This window comes from Pelobates fuscus, chromosome 4, assembly GCF_036172605.1.
Source record: "Pelobates fuscus isolate aPelFus1 chromosome 4, aPelFus1.pri, whole genome shotgun sequence".
Taxonomy (NCBI): domain Eukaryota; kingdom Metazoa; phylum Chordata; class Amphibia; order Anura; family Pelobatidae; genus Pelobates; species Pelobates fuscus.
Window position 1 is genome coordinate 342,772,429 of NC_086320.1, and position 23,903 is coordinate 342,796,331.

The 23,903-nt window shown below is 41.1% G+C and overlaps 2 protein-coding genes across 4 annotated transcripts in view; one reads left to right on the plus strand and one right to left on the minus strand.

Moving 5' to 3' along the window:
- The first annotated feature begins 1,657 nt into the window (after positions 1–1,657).
- On the plus strand, positions 1,658–14,855 carry ACBD7 (acyl-CoA binding domain containing 7). 3 transcript variants are annotated; one of them, XM_063450764.1, is made up of 4 exons: positions 1,658–1,766; positions 9,236–9,353; positions 14,172–14,234; positions 14,624–14,855. In XM_063450764.1, exons 1-4 carry the CDS (start codon positions 1,755–1,757, stop codon positions 14,695–14,697), a joined length of 267 nt encoding a protein of 88 aa, XP_063306834.1. In that variant the 5' UTR covers positions 1,658–1,754; the 3' UTR covers positions 14,698–14,855. The 3 variants fall into 3 exon arrangements, with proteins under 3 accessions (XP_063306834.1, XP_063306833.1, XP_063306835.1); XM_063450763.1 differs by lacking the exon at positions 1,658–1,766 and adding an exon at positions 1,881–1,945; XM_063450765.1 differs by lacking the exon at positions 1,658–1,766 and adding an exon at positions 1,978–1,989.
- A 1,350-nt stretch (positions 14,856–16,205) lies between these two features.
- Positions 16,206–23,903, minus strand: part of OLAH (oleoyl-ACP hydrolase) — a 53,161-nt gene continuing 45,463 nt past the window's right edge. Inside the window, exons 4-7 of the mRNA XM_063450766.1 lie at positions 23,283–23,382; positions 22,730–22,899; positions 18,720–18,802; positions 16,206–16,616 (exon numbers count right to left, since the gene is read on the minus strand). Of these exons, the coding sequence (XP_063306836.1) occupies positions 16,474–16,616; positions 18,720–18,802; positions 22,730–22,899; positions 23,283–23,382 (496 nt within the window). The 3' untranslated portion in view covers positions 16,206–16,473. The remainder of the gene's footprint in view (positions 16,617–18,719; positions 18,803–22,729; positions 22,900–23,282; positions 23,383–23,903) is intronic.

Below are 23,903 nucleotides of genomic sequence, written 5' to 3' on the forward strand. Positions count from 1 at the left end.
GAGCTGCACTCCGGTTTGCGGTGCCCTGCCGGAGTGATAGGAAGGTGCACACTGAGTGTGCACCTTCCTGTCAGTCCGGACGGGTACAGGAAACAGAAAGGGGTTTCTGTTTCCTGTACCCGGCCGGACTGACAGGAAGGTGCACAGTGTTTGTGCACCTTCCTATCACTCCGGCCGGGCACCGCGGACCGGAGTGCAGCTCGGTCACGCTACAGGTGAGAAGCTGCAGCCGCCTGAGGCTCTTAAGAGAGCGCTCAGGCGTCTGCAGCATTTAAAGGGGCGGCCGGACCCCCTGATGGCGGGCCCCCCTCCCGGCCGGGCCCTCGGACCATGTCCGAAGTGCCCGACCGGTCAGTCCGCCCCTGCATACCCCATACCTTACAACCAAACAAAGGTGCGCTGCAATATTAAAAACGATATGTATATCCAAAATTAATTGACATCAACCAATAGTGAAAGAAAAAAAAACAGAATTAAAAGTGCATGGTGTATCAAAGTGCACAATTATGACCAAAGTGCAATTGCAAAATGAAGTGCAAAAACAGTAAATTTGTGTGCTATAAAAAAATGCAACTTCATGCAATCTTAATATACAAACCTATCTCACTTACATACTACTTTAGACTTCCACTGATGTGTACATAGAGAGAAAACATAAAAACAACATATAGTGTGATATTATTATAGATAGTACAATATATAAGTGGTACTATATGCACTCACATACCAGGAGCAGGTAAGTGTGCTCAAGCTGTCAAGGCTCCTCTCCACCACCATACAGCACACACTTCTTCCACATATGCAAATGCTAACTAAACCTTGCATTGAAAAAAAGGGAAATATGTAAAACTTTAGATATCCAACACACATTACAATAATATTACAGATTATTATATTTTAAAACATCAAACAATATTAAAGAGAAAAAAAGATCTTAACCTTAAATCTTAAAGCTCTTAACCAAGCTTATAGTGAAGTGGCTAAATACAATCAAATTGCTCTTTGGTCATAATTGTGCACTTTGATACACCGTGCGCTTTTAATTGTGCACTTTGATACACCATGCACTTTTCATTGTGCACTTTGATACACCATGCACTTTTAATTGTGCACTTTACGATATTGTGTGTTTTTCTTTCACTATTGGTTGATGTCATGAATTTTGGATATACATATCATTTTTAATATTATAGCACACCTTTGGTTGTATTGTATGTATTAGTGTACATTGGATTCCCAGCAGGATAATGAGGTACTTGTCTCTGTATAAAGATGGGTAGAAGTTAACTGAATTAACACTGCAGCTCCTTCTTGGGCATATAACCAGGTACCGGGCTGCCAGCGGTATACGCACTGCCTGGCAATGGGACTTGGTGTACTGCCAGAGTGTGTCGGGGGAAGGGCAATAAACAATGTGGTGGTACTCATCGGTTAGCAGGTGGCTGGCTTTAAGGGAGGGCTGGAAGGGGGTCAAGAAGGCAATTTGTAATATTTCCAGTCGATGTCTAAGGATGGATTAGAAAGGGAAGCCTATTTACACTCCAGAAATGAAATGGTTACAAGTAGCAGCCCCTCTCTATTATCAGAGATACAATAGATGATGTCAATACACGAGAGACTGTAAGCCAATCAGCAGCGCCCAGCCCTGGTGTAATACTGACCCATATAAATAGTGGGCGGCTCGGCACAAGCTTAAAGTGAGATCCCTTCATATCCTGATCTGCTATCTGAACCTCCTGACTCCAGCACCAGCCATGTCTCCCCAGGTACAGCCCCCACCTCCCCCCTATAACCTGCCAGCCATGTCTCCCCAGGTACAGCCTCCCCCCCTATAACCTGCCAGCCATGTCTCCCCAGGTACAGCCTCCCCCCCTATAACCTGCCAGCCATGTCTCCCCAGGTACAGCCCAGCCCCCCCTATAACCTGCCAGCCATGTCTCCCCAGGTACAGCCCAGCCCCCCTATAACCTGCGAGCCATGTCTCCCCAGGTACAGCCCAGCCCCCCTATAACCTGCCAGCCATGCGTAGGGCACTGTGAGCACCCACCCCACCCCCTGGGTCCTCCTTTTACACTTGGATTGATTGTGCATGGGGTAGCTAGCTCCATTGTTGTCAAAGGGTTAAGTATTGAAGTAGTAGTAAATGTCTCCTGGAGGAAATGTTTCTCTTTGTAAAACCAGCCTTATATCATGTATAGATCCGTTACTTGTTTTATTCCATCTCATTGCACAGTGTTTCATTGTTCTGTCTCAGATTTAGTCTGACTGTTTCCCAGTCAATCATTTTGCTGCAGGATATAAATATGGGCACAGTTACCAATTTCAGCTAATTATTGTATTAATTTGGGGTATGCTGCGTTTTAACACTAAGATGCATTCATTTTTCATAACACAACTCTAAACATTTTGGAGGAGATTTTATCTTTTGAATATCTGTAAATAATAAATGTAATTATATTCTAAAGTCATGGAATGCATCTACTTGAATTGATCTGGACTATTTTATTTATAAAACAATCTGCCAATGGGGTATTGAGTAGTCCTCAATCAGCATCCTCGAAGACCGTATATTGCTTGATGTGCAGTGTTAAGGATAGGGAATTGATGGGGAGGGGGATGGGAGCTCAGTTTGCAGAGACTGCTGTTTGACATGCCAGGTCTGTGATTAATATTTTAGGTTAACCACTGAGTATTTTTGCTGCAAGAAGTAGCTACCATGATCTTGCATTATTCAACTTAGGCTATATGGGGGTAAAACATGTCATCTGGGTTTTAAGGAATGCATTTTTAAACCATTCAATATATTGAAACCGTTGTGCCATTGTCACTGGGTGAATATCCTGGGTTTTAATTTAAAACTAAAAATTACCATGCATAAATGGTCTACGTAGTTTACAGTATAACATTGCATATTTTTTTTCCCTTTTGCTTGTGTTTCAGAGAAGATGCAGAGTTATTAACTAAAGTGTGAATTTCAAATTTAAAGGAACACTATAGTCACCAGAACAGCTACAGTTTAATGTAGTGATTCTGGTGTCTACAGCCTGTCCTTGCAGTGTTGGCACTGTAAACACTGCCTTCTCAGAGAAAATGGTGTTTACAATGGTGCCTAGTTACACCTCTTGTTGCAGTCACTAGAGGTACTTCCTGTGTCAGTGCAGCACCTATATTCAGTGTCTCCACTCTCTATATGGAGACCCTGAATGTTCCCCATAGAAATGCATCGATTCAATGCATATCAATGAGGAAATGACTGGCACAGCGTGGTGTCCTGCCGATCACTGGGCTTTTAAGGGAAATAAGGGGCATGGTTACCTACTTTCAAGGAGCTGCAGACTATAACTCCTGTGATTCTCAGCCAGGCAACACCCCTCTTCCAAACCCAAAGTCCTCCAAATACTACCATAAACTGCTACTTCAACCTAAAACGGCATTGTCACCCCCACTTCTTACATTAGTGGTGTCTTGTTCAACCAAGTAGGTTTAAAGACACTGCACTCTTACCAATGTAGCATCGTTAGTGTTTTCCTGTTCAATGTTGACTTAACTGTATATAGCTTCAGAAAAAGCATCACTGCTATAAGGTTGATATACAGCAAATTAGACTGTGCTCGAGTTATCAGTTATTAATCTTATATTTTTGTAAATGATCTTCCAATCTTATCAGGAATAACATTTTCCAATACAAAGGTTACTTAATTGACATGTCGTAGGAACCAAATAAAATCTGGAGTGGACAGATTTTCATAACAATCCCAGCCCCATTTAGGGAGTATACATTGACCATGAAGTCTACCACAGGCAAAATTATATACTGTATAAAAGGGAATCTATATTAATAGATGAACATTATAATTTTTTTTTTTTTTTTTTCTAAACCGTGAACCATATTATCTTAAAGCTGCACCTGACTTTATGAGGCATCTTCACCCACCCCCAGTTCCTACTCATCATTATTGAGTAGAATATGCTTCTATAACCTTAGTTATTCAAAGCACTATAACCACTGCCACCCGCTATAGTGGTTATGATGTAAGGCTTACCCTGACACCACTTACCAGTGATGGGCCTAAACTCTTGCAATGGTTTGCCCTCTTGCTGGGCACCTGGTAATATGCACAGAATTTATATTATTCAGCTAGGAACTAGTTTTAGGCTTGCTGACACTCCTGTAACGTTGTAACTCCACTTCCGGCAGCAGAAGAGTTAATATCTGTATGTGTAGTGTTTCATAGTAAATCACTGAAGTGGGCATGGTGCCTTGAGTAACCCTTTAATACAATGGATATGTATCCTACGACAGATAAAGACAGCAGTGTATCTAGCGCAAGGCTGACAAGGCATTTGCCTTAGGCGGCACTTTCAGGGGGGTGGCAAAGCTGCCCCCCAAACACTCTGGCAAATACCTTGCCAGACTCTTGTCTTGAGAGGCCAAGGAGCCGGCCAACTCAGGCCCCCCAGAGGCTGGCATTACCTGATGAGGGAGCACTGTCCCCTGAGCTCTTGCTGCTCAGCTTCCTTGCGCACCGCAGTAATGCCGGAATATGACATTGGCCCGGGCATCACTGAGAGATGAGGGAGCAGGGAGATCAGAGCTCCCTCACCGCTTAAATTGACCGCACGTCTGTCCCTCCAGCAGTTAAAGGATCCCTGCTGGACCCCAGGGAAATGGAGAATCCACTCCAGCAAAGGTATGGAGGCTGGGTGGATTAAAATTTACAAAAAACAAAACCACAATTGTGGGGGGGGGGGGGAGTGTCTGACACTGAGTGTATGTGAATGCGTGTCTGTCGGTGGATATGTGTGTTGGTTAAACAGTGTGTGGCAATGACTGTGTATGCATCAGTGTCTGTCAGGCAAATAGCGTGATTCCGGAGTGTTTGTTTATTTATTTATTTTCATGCCTTGGGCAGCACAAAACCAGAATACACCACTGGATATAGATTAACATCTCAGTCAAGCTTTCTGAAATTTACTGAAAGGTTCTACGCTCTCTCTGAGTATTGAGGTTCTCTGAGCATTGTATGTAGTACTGAACATGTGGAATGCCAAAGGCTACCATTCACTTACTTATGGGGTTGGATCACTGCAATTGAGTTTAATTCACTTACCCATAGTCTCAATGTTTTATATTTTCTACATCAAAACAGTCCGCGTCTCCGCTTCTTCGATATTTAACAGAGAATGAACTGTAAAAGTAGGTGATAGAGGCACTTTAACCTGTTCATTCACTACAAATAACTTTGTTGTAGACTTGCAGAACGTCAAGTTAACTTATTGAAACACAATTTTGTCCCATAGTAAACTATTAAAATCTATATTGGCTATAGTAACTTAGTATGTAAGTATGGCTATTTATATAATGAGTGCAGTTTGAGGAGATCTAAAGAGACCACCAAAAAAAGTAATATTGGCTTTAAAGCCATGGAATTATATTGACTAAATAGCAAAATATAGTGAATAGAAAACTTAAAGGACCACTATAGGCACCCAGACCACTTCAGCTCAATGAAGTGGTCTTGGAGCCAGGACCATCTAGGGTTAACCCTGCAGCTGTAAACATAGCAGTTTCAGAGAAACTATGTTTACAATGGGGTTAATCCAGCCTCTAGTGGCTCTCATTGACGACTGCTAGAGGCGCTTCTCACTGTGATTTTCAGCGAGACAATGCCAGCGTCCAAAAAAATTGAGAAATGCTTTCCTATGGACTGACTGCGCGTGCGGCTCTTGCCGCGCATGCGCAATCAGCCGATGACGTCGGGAGGAGGAGAGTCTCCGGCGCTGGGGAAAGGTAACCATTTAACCCCTTCCTCTCTCTAGAGCCTGGTGGGATGAGGGGGGGGGGGGATGCCCAGTTTGTTTGGGATGCCCAGTTTGTGTTTTATTTTTATTTTTTTTCCTGCCACTATAGTGGTCATTTAATTGTGAAATTTGGGCAAAAACTGCTGACTTGGGGAAGGGTGGGTCCTCCTTGGCTAGTCACAGATTGTCTGTTTTTTGCCATTTGTTGCACAATGAATAAACTCTAACGACTGGTCTGTATATGAGCTGCAATCTACAATGAATGACTTGCAATGCTTTTAAAATTCCTTTAAACTTTATTATGGTTTCTGTAACTTTTTTATTTATTTATTTTTATTTTTTCTTCTAGAAGAATCTGGTTTTAGAAGTTGTCTAATTTGCTAATGAATTTAGATTTTAGACTCTTGATCATGATGCATTATCCCAATATAAAGCTTCGCTTGTTTCTTTAGTGTGTTGCCTGGGGAAATGCTGAGCAATCCCCGAGCAGTTCAAGGAGTACATTGTTTCCATGGTAGGGATTGCATGGAATCTACTGTACCAAACCCCTTACCCAGCCGGCATGAATAATTTATTCCCACTGGTCCATCTCATGCATACCGAGCTGCTGTAAACACATGGCCTGCACTCTTGGAACGTTTTTATTGTATGTATATAAAACATTTTTTTTTGTATTCAATCCCTTCAACAACTCATCCAAAAATACAAAGTTGATGCCCAAGTTGGGACAGCAGGACAAGTCCAGAAAATTAGGACTGTCCTGCCAAAGGCGGGACAGTTGTGGGGCCTGAATATGTGCATTCAGTCTCTGGAAGAATATTTCAATAGAGCTGTCCCAAAGGGGGGGGGGGGGGGGGGGGGGGGAGGGGAGGAGGGAATAGGTTTGTTACAAATTCGTGAGCTTGTCAAAATCAACCTGGGAGATTCTCAAATGCATTCATCCCAAACTGAAAGGGTGGGTTTAGTGAGTTACTTCGCTTCCTCGTTTTCCATATACTATCTTCTGTATAGTGATGGTGCATTCTGTGCTGTGTAATGAGAAGGGGGTATAGAAGAATTTGGCAATGCTGAATCGTTTTTTCCTTTCTCTCCCCCCCCCCTTTATAATGAATTGATGGTTTTTGCTCGCACAGGTAGAACATCTAGAACACAGGTGCCCAATAGATCCCCAGATGTCGTAGAGCTACAACTCCCATGATGCCTTATTCTGAAGGCATGCAAAGCATCATGGTAGTTGTAGTTCCCCAACAAATGGGGATCTACCTATTGGGCAGCCCTGTTCTAGAGATTCTGCACTTACACTAAAATCCATTTTTAATTGATCACTTGGTAAAAGGTCTGTACGCTCAGTTTGGCATCATGTCAGATGAATGTTCTTTGAGTGAAAAAATAAATTCATTTTAAAGCCTCACCCTACTGTCTTTCGTTTACTGGGGCTTGCATGAGTTGTGAATCTTGCTGGACACAAGACTTCGCTCCCTAATCTATTACCACTTTAAAACTTTATAGGTGAGGAAGGACATGGTAATGGCTATCTAAAGGCACTTCTTTGCATTAAGGTTTAAATAAATGAAGTATTTTCACTTTTGTGTGTTGGTTGTAGTTTTTGTTAGAACACAACAAAAAAAAGTAATGTGAGACTTCATAGAAAGGTTAGCCGATAGCATTTCCACTATCCCAGGTTTTTACACGCAACACCTTTTTTGAAGGTCATTTGTAATCCCATACACCTGGACTCGTGATCAGCAGTTGACTAGTTGGGATATCCTAAACAGCCAATAAGCAAAGTCCATCTAATTTTGTGATGTGCAGATGAGACTGATCAACTCGGATATAATAACCACTTACATTTTAAACTGTACAATTGTTTAAACTCCTGAATTTATATAAAAAAAAAAAGACGAAAAAAGTGCAGCAAGGAATATTTCTGTGCCACCTAGGGAATAAAAAGGTGCTAAAGTCACTTGGGAAGGAAGGGGATGTTTATTTGGAAGCAAGGGTAGAGTGTGAATGCACTCTGGTTAATTCATTTTGCTGGAGGTTTGCCAACTGGGCAAATCACTTATTTCATGAGATGCAGGGGACATCAGGAGGCTGGGCTCCAGTGTGATCTCTTCCTCAGCCCATTATTACAATTCTATTAAACTGGCTGAGAATGTTGGTATGAATGCTCATAATCAGTAGAGTACATGCAAGTGATCTTTGCTCTACCCACTGTTACACAAGAGTCAAAATAGCTGCTTGGGATGCCCAGCTTGCAGTCCATTAGGTTTCATTGTCTGGTTCTAAATGCAACACACTGGTCTCTAATGTTCTAGCAAACCAGACTAAACCTGCAGACTTCAGCACTTTCAATCGACTGAGTCCTCCTATCACAAGGCAGGCTATAAATCTGCGACAATTACTTTACATTTGGGCATTGCTAATTAAAGTTCTGCATGTCCTCAACAGTCAAACTGTTAAGTGCTTAATTTCCTAATATTATATATATATATATATATATATATATATATATATATAATTTTGTTGTGTATTTTTTTTTATTATTAAAGGGACAATATAGTCACCAAAACAACTTTAGCTTAATGAAGCTGTTTTAGTGTATAGATCATCCTGCAGTCTCACTTCTAAATTCTCTGCAATTTAGGAGTTAAATCCCTTTTTGTTTCTGTCCATGCAGCCCTAGCCACACCTCCCCTGGCTGTGACTCACACCAAAAAAAGGGTGGTAAAGGTTTCAATTTTTAATTAGATGTAACTTACTTTAAAGGTTCTTATTGCCTGCTCTCTAAAGTGAACTTTATTCATACACAGGAGGCTTCTGTGGGGTCTAGCAAGCAATTAACAGTGCAAGGGATAGTACATTTTAAATTAAGTATAAACATTGGCTGACTCTTTACAGGAAGTGTTTATGGAAGGCTGTGCAAGTCACATGCAGGGAGGTGTGACTAGGGTGCATAAACAAAGGGATTTAACTCCTAAATGGCAGAGGATTGAGCAGTGACCCTGCAGGGAAATGATCTATACACCAAAACTGCTTCAATTAGCTAAAGTTGTTTTGGTGACTATATAGTGTCCCTTTAATTTTACATTATTTTAAAATAAGTGAATTCCTGTGTGCGAATGGTGAATGTCCCCTTGGTTCTAATAATGAGTCTTCATCCCCTGGACACTGTGGAGCCCGGGCGCATTAAATGCCTGGCTTGCATATGCGAATGGCTCTGGCCGTTGAATGTTTAGCTCTCAAACTATTATACTGGAAAACAATTTGTCTTTTGACAAAGTCAGTTTGCCAAACATGAAGACTTTTTAAAAAATTTTTTTTTTTTTTGATAAAATTATTTGATGTAATGTATCATTGCTAAACATATGGATTGTATAAGTTGTTGGCTATCTCTGCAATTAAATTTTAATTTTTTTTTTTAAATCTATAGGCAGATTTTGACAAAGCTGCAGAAGACATAAAGAAATTGAAAACCAAACCATCCGATGATGAATTGAAGGAACTCTACAGTCTTTACAAGCAATCAACTGTAGGAGATATAAATATAGGTAATTCTTCTGTAATGATTTAAACCATGTAGAATCAGCCGCCCTGGGCACTGTCACTGCTGGGGGGGCCAAAGGCAGCTGCTCAGTTTGCCCGCAACAATGTCTTTTGGGGTCGCAGATCCCAAAATAAATTGTTGGGGGCAGTGGCGTACATACCGGGGTCGCAGGGGTCGCGGCTGCGACCGGGCCCGGCCCACCAGGGGGCCCGGCCGCCCCTGCGACCCGGTATGTACGCTCTGGGCCAGCCTCTTCTCCTGGGGGGCCCAGGAGCCGGCCACCTCCGGGCCCCCCGAGGCTGGCCCTGCTTACACCCGGCGGCCGGCGGGTGCGCGAGGGAGCACTCTCCCCTGAGTGCTTCCTCTTCAGCTCCCTCGCGCACCGCACTGATACCGGAGCCGGAAGATGATGTCATCTTCCGGCGCCGGTATCAGTACGCGGCGCGCGAGGGAGCTGAAGAGGAAGCACTCAGGGGAGAGTGCTCCCTCGCGCGCCCGCAGGACCAGCCAGCCTGCCGGGTGACCGGCCCCCCCAGGAGCCCAGCAGCACCACTGGACCCCAGGGAATCCCCTCAGCACTCCAAAAGGTAAGGAGGCTGGGGGGATTAAATTAAAAAAAAAACATGTGTAAGTGTAAGTGTGTGTGTGTGTGTGTGAGTGTTAGTGTGTGTGAGTGTGAGTGTTAGTGTGTGTGTGTTAGTGTGTGTGTGAGTGTTAGTGTGTGTGTGTGTGTGAGTGAGTGAGTGTTAGTGTGTGTGAGCGTTAGTGTGTGTGTGTGTGTGTGTGTTAGTGTGAGTGTTGGTGTTTGTGTTAGAGTGTGTGTCTGCTAGTGAGTGTCAGTGAGTGTGTTACTGTGTGTGTCTGTTACTGAGTGTGTGTGTGTTAGTGAGTCTGATGTCTGTTAGTGAGTGTGTGTTTGTCAGTGAGAGTGTATGTTTTGTAAGTGAGTGTGTATTTATGTCTGCCGCTGAGTGTGTCTTTGTCAGTAAATGTGTGTGTCTGTTAGCTAGTGTGTATGCATTTGTTCGTGAGAGTGTGTGTCTTCAGCACTTACCTTTCTCCAGCGCCGGACTCCCATGGCGCTGGGGATCCCTCCGCCTCTCAGCTCCGAATGCGCATGCACGGCAAGAGCCGCGCACGCATTCAAACCGCCCATAGGAAAGCATTACTCAATGCTTTCCTATGGACGTTCAGTGTCTTAAAATGGCGGAAGCGCCTCTAGCGGCTGTCAGTGAGACAGCCACTAGAGGCTGGATTAACCCTCAGTGAAACATAACAGTTTCTCTGAAACTGCTATGCTTTCAGCTGCAGGGTTAAAACTAGAGGGACCTGACACCCAGACCACTTCATTGAGCTGATGTGATCTGGGTGTCTGTAGTGGTCCTTTAAGTGTGTGTGCATCTGCATGCAGTGGCGTACATACCGCGGTCGCAACCCCTGCGACCAGGTGCCCGCCGCCATGTGTTGCTGCCCCGGCCCGCGCAGAGTAAGCGCGAGGGGGGGGCCCACGGATCAATTTTCGCACCGGGGCCCCATGGGTCATGTGTACGCCACTGGTTGGGGGCCCATCGAGTGGCCCATGCACTTAGGGCTGCCCAGTGGGACTGTGTCAGCAGGGGCCCGGTGGGGCACTTTAACAGCGCGACCGGGCCCCTTGCTTTTCGGCAGCCAGCTGGGAGGAAGTGACCGTTGCGCATCACTTCCTCCCACAGAACAGGAGCTGCGCAGGAGGGAGGAGGACCAGCTGTTCTGGAGGGGGCCAGGCCGGGAGAGAGTGAGAGCTTAACTCCCAGCCAGCCCACTGGACCCCAGGGAAGCCACCCTCCAGGAAAAGGTAAGAAACTGGAGGGTGGTTATCAAATTTTGTATGAGTGTGTGTCAGTCTGTGTGTCAATATGTCTGTATGTGTGTGTCTGTTTATAGTCTGTGTATGTTCTCGTTGTTTGTATCTATATGCATTGTATATTCACATGTCAGTGTCTGTGTATCTGTATGTTCTCATTGGGTGTATCTATATGTAGTCAGTGTGTGTGTTATTGTTTGTTTCTGTGTATCACAGTGTGTGGTAGTATATATGTGCATACATCTCAATATTCAAACCCAATCCTGCATTGAAACACTACATACAAACACACCTGTTTTAAAAACAGCATTTGCTTGCATTCAAATGTCAGTACCACATACGAACACACCCCTACATTCATACAAAACATGCTTACATTCAAACACCCAAGCACTGCTCATTGCTAAATACAACCCTGCAAGCATGGGACAATGATAGATACCCAGCTGTCAAAGCATTGTGGGGATCTACTGTATGGCCACCCTTGCGATAGCAGGGCCCAAAATAAGCATTGCACCAGTACCCTTTCTAGTTTAGTTCTGCCACTACATTGCAGTGGCGGGCGTGACTGCATGCCGGGGGTGGGGGCAGGAGGCCCGAGCAAATGCTTGCCCAGGGTCCAATCCATATTAAAGACTGCCCTGTGTAGAATAAATATTGGGAGAAAATGTTCTATTTACTTCATTACCATTTAATTTCTTAAAATAGATTTAAAATTTTCATTTAGGGCCCCCACCTGCCGCTTATGGGTGGGGGCCGAGGGGAGGGCAATAGGTCTCTACCCACCCACCATGTGCGGTGGGTTGGGGCCCTGTTTATTTGCATAGCCCCCACTCGCAGGGCAAGGGTGGGACACTGTTAATGGATGTCACACCATGGGGCCATTTATGTAGAAGGAGAGGGCTTTTTGGGGAAAAAAAAGCTTTTTTTTTTACACAACCGGGAGCAGTGCAGGGTGTACGAGGGAGCAGTGCTGAAGGATCATGAAGATTACCACTCGCTCGCCATCACCATCACACTGTTTTTGGTTTGTAGGCGCCCACTGTCCAGGTAAGCCGGTGCCTAATTTAATTTGGCACACAGCCAGCTGTCTTCTGGGAGGGATGTGAAGGTGACCAGCTCTAGGCATACCTTCACTGGTTGAAAAGCAAGTATGTAAAATGTGATGGAAGAATAGTGATCTATTCTTTATCCATATATCTGGCTACTCATTCTTTCCATTGGTTGATCTAGGGAAATTCCAAACAAAATACACACGTTTTAGATTTTCTGTAATTACTAGGCTATGATGTGCTTTGAACTTGCAGGATCTCTGTGTGTGTTGTGTACATAATAAAAACAAATTGTTACTGCAATAAAAAAAGTGCTTACTCATGATAATGCGCCTTTGGGGGATGGACTACAGTGAATTCTTGTGGATTGCAAGGCTTTCTAATGCTTGCATCAGATCAGAGAGCGATCACACACCCGGAAGTGGTTTGAGTTGCAGCTGATTTCACTGGGAACATCTATAGCAACTAATTGGGGCATTTTGTAGTAAGGGCTTCTTATTTCTATCATGAGTGGCCATTTCTTCCATAGGAGCAAGGCTCACTCTGCCTGCGTCAGATTTGAGTGTGATGTCCCCCTCGGGGAAATGCTGTAAATGGAAATTATTGGGAAACCATCTCTTGTCACCAACAGCCAAAGGTCTCAACTGCAGATTGCATGGAGCTTCTTCTCCTTGGTTATTTCTAGATGGTATCCATTTAACCAACATTTCATTACATAATCTCCCTGCATGCATTTAATTGGGTGTCTTCATCACCAATACCCAAAATATCTAGAGGGATAGAGCACCCAAACTACCATCCATTGCGCCTGGAGAATTAAAGAACCAGTTATTTATTTTTCCTAAAATATTCATGTGTGCAGTAACCTGTCTATATCTTTATCTTGACATTCAATATGTTTAATGAATATTGTTGCATAAGATGGTCTAAATGCTGGTACATGTCTTGTATTTGCTAAGGTTTCTGGTTCACTTTTATGTTCAAACGTGTCTTTATGTTCTGATAATGTAGCGTCTCTAACTTGTATATCTCTTTTCCAGAATCCCACATTTAGCTTTCTGATTAAATTCTGTCTAATGTCTTTGGTGTGAGGGCTGGGTTCGAAGAGGACAAGTTAGACTAGTATCTAAACTACAACTTTACAATTTCGATCACAGAACACGTGCACCAAAACAACTTTTAGCTCATTGGAGTGGATTTGATCGATGGACCCTGCTGTCTATCAATTATCTTCCATTTGGGAGTTAAATCAGTCCTCTGCATGTGACCTACACATTTCCTGCAAATAGATATCTGTTTACGCTTCCTTTTATTGTACAGTCTGTTTAATTTAGAATTTCTTATTTCCTGTACTGTTAATAGCCTTCAGGATGCTCCTGTATGTAAAGTTCAATTTACAGAGCAGGAGATGAGAACCTCTCAAGTAAACACCTTGAAATGACTGAAAATAGCCGCATGCAGTATACAATACCTCAACTATTAAACTTCCAGGGGTTGTTTTTATTACGTGTGTGTGTAGACCCTGATATCCAAACCTGTGGATGAACAAGGCAAGGGGAGTCAACATTGTACGTGGTCGATCTCTCGTGTCTGCATCTTGCCACACAATTTACCAGGGCTAATGGAAAGACAAGGACAAATTGAACTGGTTCTCATTTTAAACACTAACTATAATGCATAATAAATGATGTAAGTGTTGGTGATGAGGAAGTGCAAACGTGGACTTCGAGTTGGAGAGTTCTTGGGAATAATTAAAATGCTATAAGTTTTTATGGAATTCTTACCTAGAACTATTCACATGCAATTCAGTAACTGGAAGGATAAAGTGCTAAGAATTTTACTTTTCTTGAAAATTAGATATTTTGCACAAACTAAACATCTCTCTATCTATATATAACTTTTTTTTTTTCTTCTCCTTTCCATCTAGACTGTCCTGGAATGTTAGACCTAAAAGGCAAAGCCAAGTGGGAAGCATGGAATTCCAAAAAAGGTGGAGTGTCTGTCTTCATTCTACATATTTTTTTGGATGGAGGCTGTTTTTGTGTTAGACCTGTAAAGGAGTAGGAGCCTGTATACATAGAATCCTGTTAGTGCCTTAAATTGCAATACTTCCAACATAGTCAAACTGTAACGTTAAAGAGCAAATTAATTTCCAGTGCAAAGAATACCTGGGGAACTAAAATGTCTATAATATGATCAATGACTCCATTGAGGCTAAAACCACGGCAAATTAAGTATCTACAAATCAAAAGGAAATTAGCCCTGTGTTCCCTCTGTTTATAGAGCACAAATAATAGTGTAAATACAGGAGAAATGCATAATTTACACCAGATTGGGTTTGTCACAGATGTACATATTTTTTTTTTTTTCTCCTTGCAGGCTTGTCTAAAGAGGATGCCATGAGTGCCTACGTTTCTAAAGCAAATGAGCTTATTGAAAAATATGGAGTTTAATTTTCAACCCTTGATCTCAAAACTGCGAGAAGGAGCAGAACAGATTTAAAGGATTCCTGTTCAATTAACTGGCTCTGGGTTTATACAATTAACGTAGATCTGAATGGTTGTAGTTTTTAAGTGGTTTCCTGCACTGATCTATTAAATCCTTTTACAAAGTGCTGTCTTTCCGGTTCTTTATACATCAGCTGTCATTGTGGTACTGGAACCAATGAGATTATTTTCCTTAAAGAGAAAGTGGATTGACACATTATTTTCACAACGCATTAAAATATTGCGAAACAAAGAAACCCAGCAGATTGTGAGACAGGGCAGCCAAAGGTTGGGCTTAAAACTATAATTGAACAGCAAGATAGTGTATCCAAGAATTCCTGTGGAAGTCAGGCCTAGACTCCCTTAAGATGAAATGAATAAAACACTTGCGCTAATTTAAACCAATTGTTAAAGGGACACTAGTCACCAGAACAACTATAGCTTAATGTACTTGTTCTGGTGAGTATAAACATTGCCTTTTTTATTTTAGATATTTTTTTTCTCTCTGAAAAGGCAAACATTACCTTTTCAGAGAACAGGCAGTGTTTACATTGCCCCTAGGGACACCTCCAAGTGGCCACTCCTCAGATGGCCACTGGAGGTGCTTCCTGAGGCAGTGTTGCACAGTAGGCAGCACTGCTGTTCAGCGTCTCCACGCATTGCAGGGAGACGCTGAATTTTCCTCAGCTGCATTGATTCAATGCATCTCTATGAGGAGGTGCTGATTGGCCAAAACGGTGTTTGGCCTTGCCAATTTTAGCCAATCCTTGTCAAAGCATTGGATTGTCTAAAAATCGGCAATTCTGATGTCACCAAAGGGGGTGGGGCCAGTGTCGGCAGACCCATGCAGCGCTTGTAAGTGGGATGGGGAGGCGGCAAGATACCTAAATGGTGGTTTTAACACTATAAGGTCATGAATACATGTTTATGTTCCTGACCCTATAGTGTTCCTTTAATTCTTTTTATGCTGGTAAGTGATTTAAGGCTTCTATTTCATATTGGTGGATAAGCTTTCTATATTTAAAAAAAAAATCGCTCCACAGGCGCTTTTCTTTTTTTTTTTTTTTTTTTTTTTTTTTTTTTTTTTATAGCTCCGGGCCTATGCACCTTGCCTGGTGCAAATTGTGTTGGCTTGGTTACATACTTTCTCATTGTTGTGCAACTACACATTTGTTAATGCAATTTATTTGTATTGCTCTCATCTAAAATCAGAAAAAAAGCTTATAAAAATAAATAGTAAATATATTAAATGATTTGGGAAAATGTATCCAACAACATTAAATTGAGGTTTAAGTATTTAAAAATACCCACAAACCAAAAAAGCCTATAGTAAAGAACTTTTAGCAGGAGCATTTATGTTTTAGATCCAGCCAATCCCATTCTCATTTGAGCAACCTTCACTCCCACAAGTTACGCCCATATTGATATCACACTCTGAGACCAGGAATGGCTGATAACGTCAGAATGCTGCCTGCCTAGTAGTGTAGTTTTTGAAAATGTAATCCCTGCATATATACTGGGTGTGATGACTTTAAAATGAAGAAAGGTTTTGAGGAAGTGCCTCTTAGAGGCAGGCAGTTGGACAAATATAAACATTGTCATTTCTCCGATCCAGAAAAAATATATTTTGCCAGGAAGAAAAGTACAAGGTATATGCACAAAAAACACTTCATTAAAATGTGAACAACTAGCCACCTGGAGCTAAATCCACCCATCCATTCTTCAAAATCTGTACACTGAGGATCACAAATAAGTCATTTCAAAATTTTCTAGATATTTTGTCACATGTGACACAAGCTGTTTTTGATTTGCAGGATCCTTTAGATAAAAATGGTCACCAGGAAGCTTGTAAATATTGAAATCTCCACTTGTTAGGTCTTTCCACGCTAAAAAGATAAAGGAAGAAATTAAACAAGTGATTCTCACACCAAAGACTGGATGAATCAACGCTTTCATAAGCCAGAATGTGTCAAATAAATTACCGTAGATGACAGACAGATACAATTTGCGGCATTATATCACGTCGACTGATATAGTAGAAACTTAATTTTCAGCTTTTAACTAAACATGCAAGAAAATGTGAAATCACTAAGCATAAAATATGTAGTAGGTATTGTATTTGATTAAATGGAAAGCATCATGTCTTGGAAGTTACTCTTCTTAATAAAAACCCATGACTAGTATTAAACGAACACAAACCTGTATTCCTAATGCTAAAGTACCCTACTCCCCATTTAGGTTAATACTGTTCCCACCACCACCACGCTGTATAAAACAGTGATTTACTTACCCTTTCTCCAGAATTGATTGATCTAAGCTTATCCAATATTTCCTCGTAGAGATGCATTGGGTGGCTAGTGCCCATTCGCTGCAAATCTCCTTGCTGCAACAATCCGCAACTTCTGGTAGAGATGCATTGATTCAATGCATCTATATAGGCAGTGTTCAGTGCCTCCATGCAGAGAGTGGAGATACTGAATGCACGTCCTGCAAAGATTGCAGGACTAAAATATGCAAGGTCCTCTAGTGGCTGTCTTAGTGACCGTGTTACTAGGGAACAATGTAAACACTGCCTTTTCTCTGAAAAGGCAGTGTTTACATTATTGAACAGACTGCAAGGACTGGCTATAGACACTAGAGCCTCCACATTAAGCTGTAGTGGTTCCATTGACTACAGTGTCCCTTTAACCTTACATGCTGCGTTTTTCTTTTAAAAGTATAAAAGATTTAGCAACCGACATCAGAATCCAGTTCAGGCCTGGCACAGATGGAAGAGGATTTACAAAAACATTGGAGAGATTTATCAGAATGTCGTGTTTGGAAATATGGTTACAAAGTAATAAAAAGTGGGGCAATCACCAGTGAAAACCGCAGACGTTGGTGACTCCTTCACCTCTTACATCACTACAAATATAACTGATAAACCTCACCCAATGTGAGTTTCCTTCCTCAATCTATGTGAGCTGACAGGTACAAAGGGCAGAGCTTAAAACAATGACCGATCGGGAGCCCAGTCCTGGCATCGACATAAATACAGCAGGTCGGATTTCTACATTTACAGTGAACCTGTCACAGCAGGTACAACTTTATTTATACAGGCAGGAATTATATCATTTATAGAGATAAACCATACATTTATTTTTGCATTTGGAGCCGTTTAATTAGAAACCTTCCCTCGCTCCAGCACCGCCATTCTCAGAAGTTTGAGAAGTTTATTTTCTAACATTCACCCTCCAGTCGTGCATGATGTCCTTTCCACTTGCCTCTCAGACGCAAGTGGACAAGACAATTTTACATAATGCCAACAAGTTGACTTCATTGTCCTCATGTATGTCCTGAAATCCCAATGTAAACGTGTGAAATGCCTACAGGAGGAGCTGTAGAGTGACCGACTGTAGTAGGGTACTCCTGTTCTCCCGTTACTCCGTTCTGGCTATGACTACTTTGCCACCAGCATAGAGAGGGTTACGTTGAGGATTAATTGACAGGTGAGGAGGGACCATATTTTTAAAGTCCATTAAATTAAAATCTATACATTTGTTAGCGCAAAGTATATAATAAATTTAAAGGGAAGCTCTAAGCATCAAAATAACTTTCGTTTAATGAAGTCATTTTAGTGTATAGATCATGTCCTGCTATCTCACTGCTCAATCATCTGCCATTTAGGAGTTAGATCGCTTTGTTTATGCAACCCCATCCACACCTCCCTATATGTGCCTCATTAAGCTAAAGTTGTTTTGCTACTTAGAGTATTGGTTACATGCTCTTCAATTTCAACCTTACTTGTGTGTACAATAAAGTTACACTTTAATTTTATTTTTCAGACATTGCAAACATGTAACTGTAAAATATAGGGAATATGTAAAGATAATATAAACTAAATAAAAGAGAAATCATAGGAAGCAACAAGTTTCGCGTTAACCAAATTGGAGATGCTGGCAGGACCCCAAACTAACCATCATAATCAATCCAAAGCAATGATATCCTACCTTCCAAGTCATGTGGATTGTCACTTGCACCATCAAAGCATGTCAGTCCACAGGACAAAACGTGGGCTGCTGGCTTTTCATAGCTGGAGGGATAAAGGAGAAATTTGATCTGATGAGATTCCATTTGGGTAAAAAATTTGGGGTCACATCCAGAGATGAGTTTCTAATAGTCTATTCGAAAACAGAAAAAAATCGCTTTGTCAGAATCTGCTATAAGAAAATCTCAGATATCACAGTCCATGATGACCTGAATTTGGCCATTCTGAAGCACATATGAAAATCTCAGTTTGTCTGTTTACCGCATGCAAAATTATAAATTAAAAAGGCAACATTTGCCAACGGTTACAAATTAAAAATAATTACAAACATATAACTAAATAAATGCAACAGAACCCTGGAAAAAACACCCCCATTTGCTTATACAGTGTGAAATGGCATTAAGATTATAAAGTACAAATATATGGGACATTTTAATTCTATGAGTAATTATAGAGGGCGGGAGGAATATAATAAGTCCCAGGACAAAAGGGCATGGACCCAAATCTTAAATGATTAGAAGGGAGGTTGTAGTCCTGGCTGGAGATACAAATGAACTTTTATTAGAATACAATGATACAAATATTGTGGAGTACACGATATATAATTCCTAACTTTATTGCCTCAGAAGGTAAGTCGAATGAGCCCTCTCACTCTTGGATTAAGAATATAAAACGGACGGAGAAAAAATGTCTCCTATAGTGCTACCAGAAATATATAGGGTATATACAAGTGCTCACTAAACCAATTACAAGAGAAAAGAAGAAATAATAAAAAATAATCAAGGATACCAAAAATAATAAATAAGGTGAAAAAGAGTCAAGATATACTCCTGAATAAAGTATATACAAAAGGTTTCCCCAATCTCAGTTACCAATCTGAACATAGGGAGGTTCAAAAATGATCAAATGCACTGAAATGTGTATAGAATTACTATACAGTACAGTATATCAAAAATTACAATTAGGGTTAGATAATGCTGTCACTTGAAAAGCACCCAGATCTTTTAGCAATCTGCCTTGTTTGACTGCCTCTGTAGGAAGTAACCATCATATGACCACCTTGTTGCAATGTAAGGACACAATGTTCCAAAGTGGTTAGAGTCTAAATGATCAGGACACCTGGTTGCACACTCTTTGATCTTGTTGGATCAGGCTATCTGTAGTTCGGATGGAGTGTCCCTGCTTCAAATCTAAGGGCAGTTTATGCATGCGGGCAGAACGATTTGTCTGTTACCGCTGGAAGCAACCCTGGTTTTTGTAGGTAAGTAGGGGGCACCTTGGTGGGCACATCGATATACCTCTTACGATGAATCTTACTGATAGAGTGAGCATAGAGTGAGAGTTAGACCCTCAAATGAGCAGCAGATCTGATTGCCAAGTATCACATGCAGGTAGAGCTGACCACTAGTTTGGCAGCAGTAACATGCTCCAGAGATAGATAGTTCTGCTGAAAAATAGTTATGAATCCCGATAGAGATGGTGCATATAACTGAGAAAGGGAGACAGAGTCGTTTCTGCGTGCATAAAGCAATGTCTAAGCTGTGTCTTCGAGGGCACCTAAAAATCACCTGAAAATCATCTCTGTCTAACTATCTACATGCAGCGGCAGAATGATCCACTCTGTATAACCTGCAGGTAACGGTTGTGTGTCATGAAAGTTTCACCAAAATATTATTGATCAGCTAAATCTGGTATCTGCATGTTGGAAAGGAGCCCCGACGCGTGTTTTGCTGGTTTGGCGGCTCTTCAGGGGGGAAATGGCATTAAGATTATAAAATACAAATATATGGGACATTTTATTTCAATGACTACTAAAGTCACCTCCTAGATCACTAACATGTTAATGAAGTGGTCTGGGTGCAGTGGTCCTATCGTTTTAACACTACAATGTATTACATTGCGGTTTTGTAGAAAATCCAATATTGTAGAAACTGCAGTGTTTACATTACAGAGTTAAAACCTCCTCTAATGGCTGCCTTCCAGACATCCGCAGCAACATCCGAGTGAAACCCGGTCATGTGACCAATGCAGCATTGGATTTAATGCTTTCCTATGAGAAGCATTTGAACGCATGTGCTGCACTCGCCACACATGCGCATCAGTCCCCAATACTTCTTTTGTTGAAGTATGGGATTGGACCATCGCCAAGAGAGAAGGCCTGGGCAGCTTGGCACTGATGAAAAGTTAAACGGGGTGTAAGAGGGAACCGTAAAACGAATCTGGCATTAGGACACTATAGAGTAACATACAGGTTTGTATTCATAAAGCTATAGTGTTTCTTTAACCCTTAAACACCTACCCATAGTACAAGGAGATTGAGGCTATCTATCCATCCATCCATCCATTAATTCAATATAAGCAGTGAAGAAATGAGCAGAGTATCTGCAACCTCAGTCTGCATATTCGCGTTTCTAATCTACATAATCAGAATAACTGTACCTATTTCACCCATTGATTCCCACTTTTTTTTGTAGATGTGAACCTTGTGGTTATTTGGGCTGATGGCAATCTGAGTGAGATCTTTGTTCCAGGCATGGCAGCTGATGGGTTCAAGTAAAAATTGGTGCAAGGACATTCTTGAGGGTTTTCAGCCAGACAACTGAAGATTATTGAACGGAGCGGTACTGATTTGCGGACTCTGGTCAGTCAACGCGAACCCAGCGCCGGAGCGAAGGCAGAGCTGCTGACAGGTAGGGAGCAGTAACGTGCATGCCGGTTTGTTTCTAATAAGTGTTTTTTCTGTATGAACACTATATCTCTAACATGCATTTTAAGAGCTCTTAATGTAATTGAACTTTGAAAAACATATATATATATATATATATAAATATATGTTTATCTATATATATTTATGTATATATTTTTTATCTGGTAAAATAGTGAGTGTATGTTATTAGATGCTTTTGCCATGAATTCGTCTCCCAGGGTGCAATTTACTTTATTTCACAGGAAACAAGTGAGTCTTTGGACTTTGAAACTTGTTAGCTTTATTGTTCCACAGAAGTACAGCACACTATAACGTGAAGCCTATGAGGTACCTGGCCACAGAGTCCTCTTTGCATACATTGGACCCTTTAAAATATATTTCTATGTTTTCAGTTCTCAGCACTCATACATTTTATGTAATATAAACGGTTATTCAAAAAGCCTGTAATTTGGCTCTGAATGGCAGCTCATTCAGTTCACAGCAATTCCTAGTCTGTGAAGTATGCAGAAATAGAAGCATTCTTAACACCGATTTCATTCCAAGCCTCTTCTGACTTTACACATTTTGAACCGTTTGCTTTTCTGTTTTTTGTAGAGGCAAAATGGGAAACTTTGGCCTCGATTTGAGATTTTTAACTAGATGTATTTTTTATTGTCCATGAACAAGCTCTGAGGAAAAAACTCCAATCCAGTGATGGACTAGTTTAAAGGAACCTTAAAGCGTTAGGAATACAAATATTTTGCTGCTTACTGACTAACCCTGAAGGTAAAGAAAGCTTCTATCAAAAGGCATGCAAATAAATCAAAAGAACTTTCAGTTGTTCAGTATTTGCTCATCATGAATTCTATTCTTTGAATCACGGGAATGGCTCCAGACCATAGGTCACCCATGATTACGTGCGTATCTATGCACAAAACACATTAGGTGTAAGGGGGTTAGGACAATCCTTAGTAATAGGATCCTCTTTTTATACGTTTATGAAATAAAGATTTCTCTACTTTTTTGACTGGGGAGAGCAGCGCAATTTTGATAAATGAAACATTTATCTTTTTGCCCTGGATTAATAACATTTAAGCACTTTCTATAATCAGGGATGCTGGGTTGGGAGAACTGCAACGCTCCAATTTAAAGCCTGGCAGGCAGCGCCAAGCCCACGCGTTGAAGTTGAAAAGTTTGCGAGTAGTGCTAATGTTGTCTTTATCATATGTCATGGTCAGAAAATCCCACCTGTTTTAATCATGTGTCCATATTGGAAAATAACTTACATGAAGGATTCTAGAACTCGAATATCTGCTTTCAATGGAGGGATAAACAGTTTGGCAGCTTCTTTGTTCTGTAAAACTTCAACAGGAGTCCCTCCTGAGCCTGCCATCCAGTGCAAGAAATACTCATCACTCATGTCAGACCTTCGTTGTATGGGGTAACGTGTCTTCGACTGTGATACAAAGAAGGAGATAGTGGTTTTCATCCAGTGGGCCGTGAACACATTAACTTCATGGCTCTAATAGGTTGAATGCAGTCCGAAACTATATATATTTTAAAGCTTAGAAATAGAATTGTGATTCCCATTTACAATTCATTAACGTTACCAAGTTAGTTTATCTAGAAGTGTGCACTATACATGTTCCATACCTGTTACATAGTCCACGTCTCTCGAATATGAAAATAAATATGGTATTTAAAAGACTCTGACGAAGATAGAAATGTAGGTGATCCTTGGACAATAAAACATCAACCCATAGCTGATTTTTAGTTTACTTTCCCTAGTGACAGTTCCTCTCGAATGGTACAGCGAGTAATATTATCTGCATCACTTACATGGGGAGCGGACACTCCCGACACAAAGAGATGGACAGGTTCCAGACCATACTTCTCTTTCAATCTTAAAGCAGTGGCAAAGCTGGTAAATGACCCCATGCTGTTAAAAAGACGAAAAGAGAGGGTCAGAAAGTAGGGACCTATCCTAAAGACTCCTCAATGACTGTGATAGGAAAAATGACATATCTGAGATAAGGAGACATTCACAAACCACTTGAAGTTAGGACTCCAGAACCTCTCAATGGAATTACTTTAACATAATATGCATCCTCCTGTATATATATATATATAGTGTTCAAGTAGAAATTGTAGCCGTATTAGTCCAGTGATGTAGATGTAAAAAACAGATAAAATTTGTATCTTGTAATATCACAACTCAACTTTGAATTCTATGTGTCGTGTTGCTCAGAAATGCTTCAGACTTGAGAAAGGGAGGTTATCCCGAAAGCTTGTCACTAAAAAATTCTGTTAGTCCAATAAAAAAGGTATTACAAGATACAAATTTTATCTGTTTTTTACATCTATATATATATATATATATATATATATATATATATATATATATATATATTTGTTTATACCTTTGGTATTAGGTTTACCTTTCATACTTGGGCCTGTTAC

Excerpts from the sequence above, each read along its gene's own strand:
- ACBD7 (XM_063450763.1), top strand. The coding sequence starts at position 1,889 with ATGTCTCCCCAGGTACAGCCCAGCCCCCCCTATAACCTGCCAGCCATG. Across the intron at positions 9,354-14,171 it reads TGTAGGAGATATAAATATAG|ACTGTCCTGGAATGTTAGAC; the intron begins GTAATTCTTCTG and ends CTTTCCATCTAG. Across the intron at positions 14,235-14,623 it reads AGCATGGAATTCCAAAAAAG|GCTTGTCTAAAGAGGATGCC; the intron begins GTGGAGTGTCTG and ends TTCTCCTTGCAG.